This window comes from Suillus clintonianus (assembly GCF_016758775.1).
Source record: "Suillus clintonianus strain FC179 chromosome Unknown DEU56scaffold_56, whole genome shotgun sequence".
NCBI classification, from domain to species: domain Eukaryota; kingdom Fungi; phylum Basidiomycota; class Agaricomycetes; order Boletales; family Suillaceae; genus Suillus; species Suillus clintonianus.
This window is the reverse complement of record NW_024539280.1, coordinates 1-12167: the sequence shown is the minus strand read 5'-3', so window position 1 is coordinate 12167 and position 12167 is coordinate 1. Positions and strand designations below refer to the sequence as shown.

Sequence of the window (12167 nt, the reverse complement as noted above, 5' to 3'; positions counted from 1 at the left end):
TGTGAATGTGATAACCTAAACAGTAAACACTAAGATTCCGCGAAATCCATCAAATCCTGAACCCATCAAGCTTCCCACCCGCTTTCACAAGATTCCCGCTGTACTTCCCACCTCACACCGTCATCCGCCATGTCATCCTCCTCCAGCAAGACTGTTTTCGTGGTCCGTCATTGTGTCAGCGTGAATCGAGGGTGAGTTTGCGACCCTGCTTGTGGATGCTTGGGCACTTGTGCTCGTTCTAATTGTGCCGTCTGACATGCGGTGTGGAGCAGGCGGAACAGTAAAAACTGAGTTTCCGCCCATGTTGAAGGCTGCCGAGGGGTAGAAAAATGTGTATGGTACATTTTCGGTGCGTGCTACGTTCTGAACTGAGAATGGTGCACTCAGCCCTGTTGCTGGAGTGTCAGGATGCTGTGGTGCGCTTTGCCGTGCGGGACCACACAGAGTGTCACGCTGCAGTGAGTCTAGCGACTGTTGACCGTCGCCGTTGGACTGAACATCATTTTAGGCTCCCGTCTTTCGAATCGAATGCAACACTCACTGGCTTGTACTTGCATGGCCGACTCCTGAACTTCCCTGGACAATCAGCCTTGCAGCACCGTTTGCATGTACGCTGTGCACGCTGCTTCACGTGGATGGGCCTGCCCATCAACTCCGAGTCTTCCGCAGGTCATTTCTGTCCGCGTGTTCCTGTGGGAGCAGGATTGTCGTACTGCAACTGCAAGAGTGTTTGCCGCGAGCTGCTACGGCCCAGTATGACACCAATCTGCCAGTCAGAAAGTTCGTCACTGGCCGCTGGCCGCGCACTACCAAGAATCTGGTCAGCGACAGTCTCGCGTTGTGCCAGCGTGATCTCGGGCATTCCAACGGGTACAGCGAGGAGCTTTTGCAGTTCGTCGTAAGCACTCTTATTCTGCTCTACTGAATTTTGCTCGTTCTGATGCTCATTCCAGATCTTGAAGTAAGACTTTAGGTGCTCTGGAAGCTGCGCGCAGAAGACATGTGAGTGAAAAATAAATTCTGAGGCAGAACTCTGCTTACTTTGTAAAATATACTCGTCCCATTTGCGTGGCGCTGCCATTCCTGCGCAAGCGTGATCCAGTTGGGTTGCCTTTTCCCCGAAAACTGGCCCGTGTTGTTCTTGAGAAGCAGCCGGTAAAGGGCCTTTTCTTCGACTGTGTGGACAGGTAGGACAGCGACAAGTGTCTGTTGCTGTCCTGCTAGATAGTCGTGTTTTATCTTGCAACCCTTGGCATACTCAGCCTGGTAAGGACTCATCCCAAGCTTCGCACGAGTGGCTGGAGTGAATGGTAAGATACCGAAGGACTCTCTCGCTGGCTCGAAATCATCTCCGTTGAGCCAGTTGGCCAGCCCGGAATCACGGTATGTCGGTTCTACCACATCGGCCGTGATGTCCACGAGGCGAGCAATCCGATTACGAGTCCATATATCATGTGAACCGAGGTAGGGCCTCCCCGTACGGTTCATACTGCCCACCTGTGTAGTAGTATGAGATCATGATGTGAGCCACAAATAACACATGCTTACCTCGAGATTATGAGTCAGGGTATAATCGCGAAGTAAGTTCACAGTCAGCCTTGGAGATGCATTGAATGATCCAAAGCGTCTGATGATGTTTTGGTGGATTCCGCCCTCAACATTGTTGGTTCCACGTGAGCACCTGTAGACATTGAGACCATACTTGTCCGTTCTGACGAGTGCATAGAAACTGTAGCCAGGTGGATCCGAGTAGTAGCCCATCTTGATATTCTCGATTATAGCACGAGCTTTTTCCCATGATGAGTCGTTGAAGAGTGGTTGCCCCGTTACAGCATCCTTCAAGGGTCCATAGGTTTGCAGAACCTCGGCAACACGAGGAGCCAATGTCTCTGGTGGAGGAACAAGCCGCTTCACCCGCTGCCACACCCAGTCTGAATGTGTGAGGACCATTTGTTTGAAAGATGTGTTCTTCGTTTCTAGAACCTTCTCGACTGCAGCATGATCTTCAGGATCTAACAGGAAAATGGCATCTCGGAGGGCACGGCTAAAGGGTCTCCGCAGTCCATGGTGGAGAGAAATTTTGAACTGATCCATCAAATGCCAGATGTCACCAATAACACGGGAACGGATTTCAGAGATCTCTATCGACATGGCACAAGAGACGAGTGCCGCAAGTGATTCAGCCTGACGAAGGCCATGTGCATCTTTCTCGGCATCACTTGTGGCCTGTTCCAATGAGGATGTGTCTAGCCCGTCCTCTGCCATCAGTGATGGTTCACCCAAGTCAACTGCCTGAGTCGTGTCGAGCTCTGACATATGATAGGGTGTTTCGATGTCTTGACGTCGAGGTGGAGGTGGCTGGTGCATATCCAGAGTCTGGTCGTGTGCTGCACATGTGCGTAAGTCTCTCCGACAACATAACATCGAAAAGGGCAGTTGTGTGCCAAGAGTAGACAGTGAGGTTTCTTGATGGCTGCTCAGGAGCTCGGCTCGTACAAGATAGGCAGGAACCATGATCGATGTGATGGTTACAACAGCTCGAGTCTTTGTCACATTCACCCCGTCAAATTGTTTTGGCTGGTGGCGAGAAATGTAGCCATATGCAACAGCGAGGCCGCCGACACGAGACATGAGTTGAACATGTGTACCAGCAGGTGTCGAGGGGGTAACAGGGCCAATAGAAGGGATGGTTGAAAATGCCTTGTAAATGGCCCAGGCTGCATAGACGTCGAGAGCAGCATATGTCTCTTGCTCAGGAGACAACTCGGGGTCATCCCACCTTGTGCTGACACGTATAGATTCATCCTTTGCGAGATATCGTCGAAGGACAAGTCCCGTTAGGTCAGAAAGGCTGACACGTGCATGATCTGTTATGTTTCGATCCTTCGCCATTGGACCAAGTTCGAGTGCACCTGAAAATGGCAGCCCATCAGAGCTCGAGAATCCACAGTCGTTGTATAAGCGTGTCAGGTCTCCCTTCACTTGCACCCCAATTTTACGGATGCGCTTCGAGCGAAGCACGACAAGGAGTGACGAGGGCAACTTCAGAAAGCCATCATCCTGTGTGTATTGAGCAACCTGTTTTTTTGGGCTTTGAATCGGTCACGGAAAATAAACTAGTTTCGAAGGACTCACTGGGATGAGGTAGACGGCTTTCTCATAAGCAAACGATATGAGTGAAACCTTGCCATAGATTCCGGTCTCTCGATCCACTGGCCACTCAAGATCCATTGCAACGAACAGCTCGCCATCGTCATCTACTCCGCGAAGCTCATCCACGAGACAGTTCATTCTGCTACAGACCCTTCAGTCACATTGGATGTAGAAGTGGTGCCCCGGATGTGCCAAAAGGCTGTAGAATATGACCCAGCCTGCACCGGCCTGGCCAGGTAGATATGTGGCTGGCCGATTCGTAGAAGTGGGCACGGCCAGTGTACCTTGAACTCTGCTTAGGCACTGAGGGAATGTGTAGGGCGAGGACTGGCCAGCCTTGTAGGAGAAGTACTGGCCAGCATTCCTACACACGACTGTACAGGAGTACCGGCCGAGCGCACAGGGCATTTACTGCCCAGCTCAGCCAGGAAGAAGCCTCAGGCCAGCACTCTTATACAATCGTGTAAAGGAGTGCCGGCCGAGTGCACAGGGCAGGTACTGGCCAGCTGCCAAGAAACAGCCTCCGGCCAGCACTCTTATACAACTGTGTATGGGAGTGCCGGCCAGGTACTGCCAGGAAACAGCCTCCGGCCAGCACTCCTCTACAATGGTGTACAGAAGTGCCGGCCGAGTGCACAAGGCAGGTACTGGCCAGCTGCCAAGAAACAGCCTCTGGCCAGCACTCTTATACAACTGTGTATGGGAGTGCCGGCCAGGTACTGCCAGGAAACAGCCTCCGGCCAGCACTCCTCTACAATGGTGTACAGAAGTGCCGGCCGAGTGCACAAGGCAGGTACTGGCCAGCTGCCAAGAAACAGCCTCCGGCCAGCACTCTTATACAATTGTGTATGAGAGTGCCGGCCGAGTGCACAGGGCAGGTACTGGCCAGCTCAACCAGGAAACAGCTTCCGGCCAGCACTCTTATACAAGCGTGTATGGGAGTGCCGGCCGAATGCTACCAAGAACTAGCCTCCGGCCAGCACTCCTGTACACGACTGTACAGGAGTTGCTGGCCGAGCCCATAGGGCAGGTACTAGCATGTACAAAGGTACTGGCCGGCCATGTAGGGTAGGTACTGGCCGGCCCCACTTATAAAATCAGGTATATAGTCTTGGCTGGCCTTGTAAACTATATACCGGCCACCCCATCATGTATATTGCTTTGCCTAGTAATATCAAGTAGATCTATGAGTCAAAACAGCAAGAATACAATGTGCTATGCTAGGTCACTTTTGCATGGCCTTTTTTGAGGGTTGCCTGGGTCTGCTGGATCGACGAATATTGTCAGTGGTAGCCTTTTTGGATGGTCTTCCAGATCCCCCAGATTTTCCTCTTTTCTTCCCTTTCTGCACGACGACGACGACGTCCTCCTCCTCCTCCTCCTCCTCCTCACCACGCTGTTCCTTATCTTCCATATCATCCTTACCACCACTGTCCTTTTCGATCTCCACCAGTTTCAACAGCTTCTGGTTGTACTCCTCCAGCTCTCGCTTTCTCTCCTCCAGCTTTCTCATGTCCTCCTGCAGCATCACCATTTTCTTCTTCTCTTCCTCCACCTCCCGCGACTCCTTGTCAACCTTCCTTGTCAACTCATCTGCCTCCATTTCCGTCCCCTCATCCTCTTTCTCTTCCCTGGTTGAAATCGTCCGAATGGCAGTATCAGCTCCGTGTTCTTCACCACCAGCAGCCTCAGCAATGGCAGCATGTTGTCCTTCCTTCGCCTTGAGCATCCGCATAACCCCACCTCTGGCTGTATTGATTGCCTCTATGACGAGGTCGTGGGTCTTGATACTCAAAATAGAGGTGCCAAGGTAAGAGGGGGTGTTCAGGGTAGCTTCGTCCTCCTCATATTCGATAACTCGCTTGCATTCTCTTAGCAGCATCCCAAGACCTAGGCTGACCTTCATGGCTGATTCCAAGCCAGAGATCTTTGCAGAGAGGACTATCTCCAAGAACTTGTTCAACTCACGCTCGTCTGAGTGCACACTATTCGGAAGGTGTGATCTGTCCCAACTCCATGTCGCCCAAGCGGGCCATTCCATTGCCTCAGAGCTTCGTTCCTGTGTCAAGTGAGTATCAAGTTTCACCAATCCAGGTATTAATCGCAAACGTACCTTTTTCAAGTCACCGAGACGTGAAATCAAAAGTAGATATTCGTCGTGGCTGCTGAGAGACCGTAAGAATGACATCCGATCCTTCTTTGGCACAGTGGCTGGTGTGCGCACGACTTCTTGACCAACTGATGGTCGCTTAACCAGCCCTGTCGATGGAGTGAGATTATCATCAGAGCTATCCTCGGAGCTGTCCTGGGTCTGCGGTCTTGAATTCTTGGTGGGCCTTGTGCTGGCCTTGGGCTTGGAGGAAGCCTTAGCCTCGGCCAGCTGTCTTGTACGTTTCGTGGACGTAGGCGCCACTGAAGCCTCCTCTTCATCATCAGTGTCGACCGGTACATACTTCTTTTTTGATTTTTTCTCGCCTACATAGACAGCATTGACGAGCAGGGACTTGTTCATGTGGGAACTCACGGCCCCGACAAAAATAACCAGTTTCTGTTTCGAGGCCTTCCTGTCTTCCCAATGGCCCCAAAGATGGTTTATTTCCTGCGCCTTCAAATGAGACGGATCTTGCACGACGAAACCATCAGGGATGGAGTCTGGATCCAGGTACACCAAAAGGTTGCCGGCAATCGAGAGCCAAGGTACTGGCTTTTTGCTACCAGTGAAGACTTCTGAAAAACGGAAGTTGAGTCAAGTTAAAATCAACAGATGAAGTGATCGGCAACTCACTGTAAGATGCATGAAAAATTTGCCGAACCAACTCTTGTTGCCCCCTGAGGCTCACTCCTTTACGGGAAGGGAGCTTTGCAAACCCGTGCTCGTCCAAGATGACTTCAGGTATCGCATCTTTTCCATCTTTACTGTCTTCATCGGAGGAGTCATCATCATCATTGGTGGGGTCTGATACACGGTCATTGAGCAGTCTGAACCAATCCCCAAAAATACAGAGCTTACAAAATTCTTCCTTCGACCACTCGGCATATTTTTCAAACCCTTCGGATGTCCACTCTTTGCTTCCTCGAGAACTCAGGCTAAACGGTTTCATGTGATTGACAGGCTGAGACTCATGACTGAATAACAATAAAATTATTATTTTACCCTGAGGAGAGTGGATAAATACTCACATCTTGACACTTAATGTCTGATCGGCATTTTTCTTGTGACTGACTAACATCACGACTCGGCAACCCATAGAACGCCGCATCTGTTCTGTAAAATCGTCGAGAACTTTTTTGAGGCTTTTCTTTCGATACCTGTCAATGTTGTTATAGTAGAAATTGAAAAAAAAAAGGCAATTTACATCGCCTGTGCTTCTACTGGGGCACCTTCCCTATTCCATTTGTCCCTCGCCTCCTCAACCTCCTTCCGATGTGCAGAAGTCATGTTGTTGAACCACTCCCTCGCATGTCCAGTCCTATACTTAATAGAATGTTGCACGCCTTTCTTCTGTTGCTGCTCCTTATCATAGTCGTCCATCTCCTGCTTGAAGAGTTTCTGCGCGACGTCCCAAGCATTAAGCTCCTTCTTGTAGAACCCTGCGTCCTTAGGACGAGCCGCCAATTCTCTGTCCTCAGGGGACACGCCAGATGGTTCTTCCTCCGGCTCATCACCCAAGACCTCTTGCTCAGCATGTCGATCATCAGCGTGCAGTTAAGAACTGGAGGTAGTACCTCCTGATAGCCTATATAATAATTATATCAGTATCATTATATACTCAACAAAACAGTACCTTTTTCAATCCCTTTGGTAAATCCTCGGAATCCTGTCTTGTGCGATGAATTGCGACAATTTCATTGCGGATCTGTCTTAGGAGATTCTGACGGGAATTCTTCTCATTTACAAACTGATCTTTGTGGAGAGTCAGTACTCCCTCCCAAGAAGCATACCATTCAGCCATTGATGACAAGAAAACGTAAGTCAGGAGCTTTTGGTAAGGGTGAGTATGCGTCGCGTAACCTTAGACCAGGCCGAAGAGTTGAAGTTTTGAAGGAGACGCGATCACGTGCATGCAAACCAAGACGTGTCATTACCAAATCACACGTGTGACAAAGTGATACCTCAATCAATTCAAATTATGTACATACAGTGTCAAGTAAATACATAATTCACCTGCGCGCCTTCTTTGCAGTCCCAGGAGGCGCTGTCTCATTCTTGCGCTTGCCTTGGGTAGAGTCAGGTAAAGACTGAGATACAAAATGAGTAGAAGGCGACTTGAACCAAGCGCAGTTCTTGGTCCTGGCACTGTTGATGATGGACCCAGGAGGCTTGGTGACAGAAAACTTGTAGCATGGCAACTTTTGCGTGCTACCACAGTTGGTGTACTTGCATGTGTAGATGTACTGGCAAACAGAGACTTGGTGTGAGGCGTGCGCGTCGTGATTCTCATCAGAAACTGTCACAGCAACCCTCTCAGCCCAGCTCTTGGTAGAGCCACATTGGGGGCATTGCGCAGGAATAGGAATGCCCCAAGGCGAAGTCTGAGTGTGAGCGTGCGCGAATGTAGTGAGTTCCAGCTTGCAGCAACCATCAATGTTGACAGGAGTCATCAGGATGACGCTGGTGTGTTGACCGAGACCGCCTGACATACTAAGGAGGGTCGGAAATACGGTGCGGATGTTGAGTTGCTCAATCGCAACAAGTTCCGCCATGGCGACCAAGAAATTAGTGGTGACAAGGGGTTGAAAGCGAGCTGCGGGAAAGATAATTGCAGATGCGAAGTTGAATTGAAGAACGGACTCCTTGAGCTGAGTGTAGGGCGTCTCGTGTGCCACCACAGAACCGCAGACCAGGAAGACGAAGTGTGCGGACTTGAGGATCCTGGCGTAGGGCTTCAACACTGTAGAGAGAACCTAGAATAGATTAATTAATAATATTGACGCGTCAAATTTTAAAACTTACATGCTGAACTTGCATCGCAACATACTCTCCATCACCTTGACCCTCCTTCCCTGCAAAGAGCCAACCGCTGTCTTCTTCCGAATGGTTGGAGAGAAACGCAAAGACCCGACCAGTTGAGCCAAGGTGACGGACGAGCTTAGCAACCGTTTCGACCTGGTCGCGGGTGTACTTGTCGATCTTCATATACGAAACGATGTCGAAACGAGATCTCGACGTACAGAAACCCACCGCTGGGGTAGTACTTGTCGAGGTAATGCGAGAGGAGTGGAACGGGTGTGGAGATTGCGTCCTTGCCGCCAAGGGAAAAATGGACGATGGCGAGGGGTGTGGCTGCCAAGATGGAGTTGGACGCCAGCTCATACTTGCCGTTGAGCTGTAGGAAGCCTGGGAGTAGAGGCGTTCCTCCTTCCTCTGGCAAAACGTTACGGTAGAAGCCCTGAACAAAGTTAAGTAGTCAATCAATAGAACATTTGAATAAGAAAAAGAAGACTCACAAAATATGGCGCGGGCTCCTTAACCGTCCGCAATGAGTGACAAGAAAGACATAAAAATTTAACGTCCGGATGTTGGACGGCATCGACGTGCGCCTTGGGCACCTCAATGCATTTGCTGCACATGACGCGGGGGCAGGCGTTGCATTCAAAGAGTACAACGTCACCTTCCGCGCCATCGAGACAGATCAAACACCACTGACCTCCAGTCAGTCAACAGAACACTAGAAAGAAGCAAAAAAAAACTTACTATACTGTGTTCTTCCGGAATCCTAGCGTCCTCTGGCTCTAAGGATGGCGTGGACGATTTTGATCCTGCGGGCGCCGGAGGAGAGCCGGCAGGTGCCAAAAGTTTCCGGGCAGAACCTCCACAAGACTTCTTGGCCGTGTTGCTCTTTTTAGGCGGCATTGGATAAGGAAAAGAAATGGTACTACCAATGGTAGAGCAAAAAGGACTTTGCGAATTTTCAAACCAACCAGTCATGTGATCGTGTTGTGGTTGGGCCGGCATTTGCCGCAACAAACAACATCAAATATGTTGAACATAAAGTCCAGCGCAACACTTTCACACGGTTCAATTTCAAACCACATCTCTTCTGTCCACTCAAACCACATCTCTTCTGTCCGCTCACCCTGTTAGCCACTTACACAGACTGCAGCTGTGTAAGTGGCTAACAACTCACTGAGCACTCATTCCCTACTGCACAGTATGCGTCTTTCAATTCTAATTCTATTTCTAATTTGGTTGCATAGGTTGATTTGCGGATACCTAAGGTAAGTCTCTTCTCAACCGTCTCTTCACTGAACGCCTTCTTTCTAGACAATTTAGGACACTATTGGGGTGCCTCCAGATATAAGGTCTGTCTTTTTTGAACCGTCTCTCCACTAAACACCTTCTTTCTAGTTATTTTGGTATACTATTGAGGCGCCTATAGATCTAAGGTATGTCTTTCTTTCAGCCATCTCTTTACTGAACGCCTTCTTCATCATTGAGCTTTGAGTACTGGGGGCTTGGCTTTGGGAGTGGGAGGAGATGTATGTGTGCATTGGCGCACTTCTCCTCCCTTGCTTCACCATTGAGTACTGGGGGCTTGGCTTTGGGAGGAGATGTATGTGCGCATTGGCGCACTTCTCCTCCCTTGCTTCACCATTGAGTACTGGGGGCTTGGCTTTGGGAGGAGATGTATGTGCGCATTGGCGCACTTCTCCTCCCTTGCTTCACCATTGAGTACTGGGGGCTTGGCTTTGGGAGTGGGAGGAGATGTATGTGTGCATTGGCGCACTTCTCCTCCCTTGCTTCACCATTGAGTACTGGGGGCTTGGCTTTGGGAGGAGATGTATGTGTGCATTGGTGCACTTCTCCTCCCTTCTTTTATCATTGAGTACTGGGGGCTTGGCTTGGGGAGGATTCAGTGTCCACATTGGTGCGCCCCTCCTTCAACCACCATTGCGCTTGGGAGGTTTAAGTGTCCACATTGGTGCGCCTCCTCCTGCCATCCTTGTGTTGTATTTTCTCTGGAGGGATGACAACCGCTCCACCATAAGGTAACTTGTATCGTTACCTCTGACCAAATGCTGATGGCAGCTTACAGATATGTTTCTTTTGGCTTGTTCAGACATTCAAAGGTAACCTTTTTGATATTCGCTTCGCAGATACTGATTGCCAGCGCGGTTCACAGATTATGTTATTTAGTTAGCTATATTTTTCTCGCTCTACTTTTTATTACTGTATTACGCAGTACTAGACTGCCGCAGAGAGGGCCCCTCTGCGGTAGCCTTGTATTGGCTTTGTCACACCTTTGTTTTTTTTCTTCAATTAGACAGAAAGATGTACCGCCAATATAACTTAGTTGCGATTTGTAACCAAATAGAGACACCACCCTGCTCCGTCTGTGTGAAAAAGTCACGTGACTTTTAAATACTGCAGTTAGAATGTTGCCAATTTTCGCAGCAGCATATTGTTGAACTAGGGGGTGCTTGAGAGTACCCTCAGTGTGCTTGTCTTTGGTCTTGAATGTGGCGGAATAGATGCGGCTGCTGCTAGATTCGGTTAGAAGACAATCAGAGTAAGGGATGAGGCTTTTGGTAAGGCCCTTAGCATGCAGCTGGTATCTCAGGCATTCCACCTGGGCTGAGGAAACGAGCAATTGCATCTATGTGAGTTGGTATCTCAGGTATTCCGCCTGAGCTGAGGAAAAAGAGCAAATCCTCATCCAAGCTTTGAGACGCGATTGCTCTTTTCTTCATCGTGTCTATGAGTCGGTATCTCAGGTATTCCACCTGAACTGAGGAAAAGAGCAAATCCTCATATCCAAGCTTTGAGACACGATTGCTCTTTTCCTCAGCATAGGCCTGTAGCATGCAGCCGGTATCTCAGGTATTCCACCTGGGCTGAGGAAAAGAGAACTGCGTCTATATGAGTTGGTATCTCAGGTAAGGTATTTCACTTGAACTGAGGAAAAGAACAAATCCTCATATCCAAGCTTTGAAACACGATTGCTCATGCCTGAGATTTTGTCTCTACTGTAGATACACTTGAATACAAGGCTCTTGGTAAGGCTCATAGCATGCAGTCAGTATCTCAGGTATTCCACCTGAGCTGAGGAAAAGAGCAATCACATCTTTGGTAAGGCCCGTAGCATGCAGCCAGTATCTCAGGTATTCCGCCTGAGCTGAGGAAAAGAGCAATCGCGTCTCAAAGCTCGGATATGTGGGCCTTACCAAAAGCCTCATATTCGAGTGTGATTGCTCTTTTCCTGAGCCCAGGTGGAAAGCTCAGATACAAGGATTTACCTGCACGACTGTGCTATATCGCGCCTAAGACACAATATTCAACACTGGCAGACCAGTTTATTACTTGCCGTTAGCATAAGGCTCAAATTTAAAGGTTCTCCCAGCTTTTATGTCTGGACTGCCATTTCTTGAGCTTGAATTTGAAGGATGTAAGGTAACTTAAGTTGGGACTGCTGTTTCTCATCTGTTTCTTTCACAATACAGGCCTCTGCTTGGATGGTATGTCTTTGCAAATCTTATATTACGACGCCATCCAAATTAGAAGTTATCCCGATTTGGATCTTCCAACATTGTAAATTAAAACCATTTATAGTCTAGACTCTAGACCGCCTGCGGTTGAAAATTTTACCATTCTGTTGTTTCGTCTGATTTTTCCAAACTCCAACCACCCAAAAATGGCGGATCCTGCTGTGGACAATTCTGTCCAAGAGCCTCTGTAGGCTTATAGATGACCTACTGTGTGATTCATCGCCGTATGAGTTGCTGATAGGTGACAAAATCAATGACAATTTGCTGCAAAGAGCCAGGTAAGGGAATCTCACGTCACTGTCCAGAAAAACTTGACAGCTGGAACTTAAGGACTAGATTGTGGGCCAAGTGGCAGGACATACGTCTGTCCAGTACTGGTAGTGATGTCAAGGCGAATGCCATTGCCGAGATTGAACTTACCAGGGCTGCGGTCATAATAGCCTATGCTGTAGTTAATCCCCGTAAGTGTTGATTTGATGGTTGGGGGGTCTGTCATTCATCATGTTGCCATAGTGCGAGCGGATTTG

The 12167-nt window shown here is 49.1% G+C and overlaps 2 protein-coding genes across 2 annotated transcripts; both read right to left on the bottom strand.

Moving 5' to 3' along the window:
• Window positions 1-530: 530 nt before the first annotated feature.
• Window positions 531-3291, bottom strand: DEU56DRAFT_954040 (uncharacterized protein; the record flags this gene model as incomplete). The annotated part of the gene is made up of 4 exons (XM_041359200.1): window positions 531-985; window positions 1042-1497; window positions 1549-3060; window positions 3136-3291. The coding sequence occupies 4 exons, from the start codon at window positions 3289-3291 to the stop codon at window positions 671-673; spliced, it is 2439 nt and encodes an 812-aa protein (XP_041206469.1). The 3' UTR covers window positions 531-670.
• A 1087-nt stretch (window positions 3292-4378) lies between these two features.
• Window positions 4379-9007, bottom strand: DEU56DRAFT_914543 (uncharacterized protein; the record flags this gene model as incomplete). The annotated part of the gene is made up of 12 exons (XM_041357628.1): window positions 4379-5212; window positions 5267-5880; window positions 5939-6109; window positions 6164-6279; window positions 6334-6462; window positions 6510-6828; window positions 6880-6890; window positions 7319-8058; window positions 8108-8260; window positions 8295-8543; window positions 8602-8796; window positions 8849-9007. The coding sequence occupies 12 exons, from the start codon at window positions 9005-9007 to the stop codon at window positions 4379-4381; spliced, it is 3690 nt and encodes a 1229-aa protein (XP_041206468.1).
• Between the last annotated feature and the right edge of the window lie 3160 nt (window positions 9008-12167).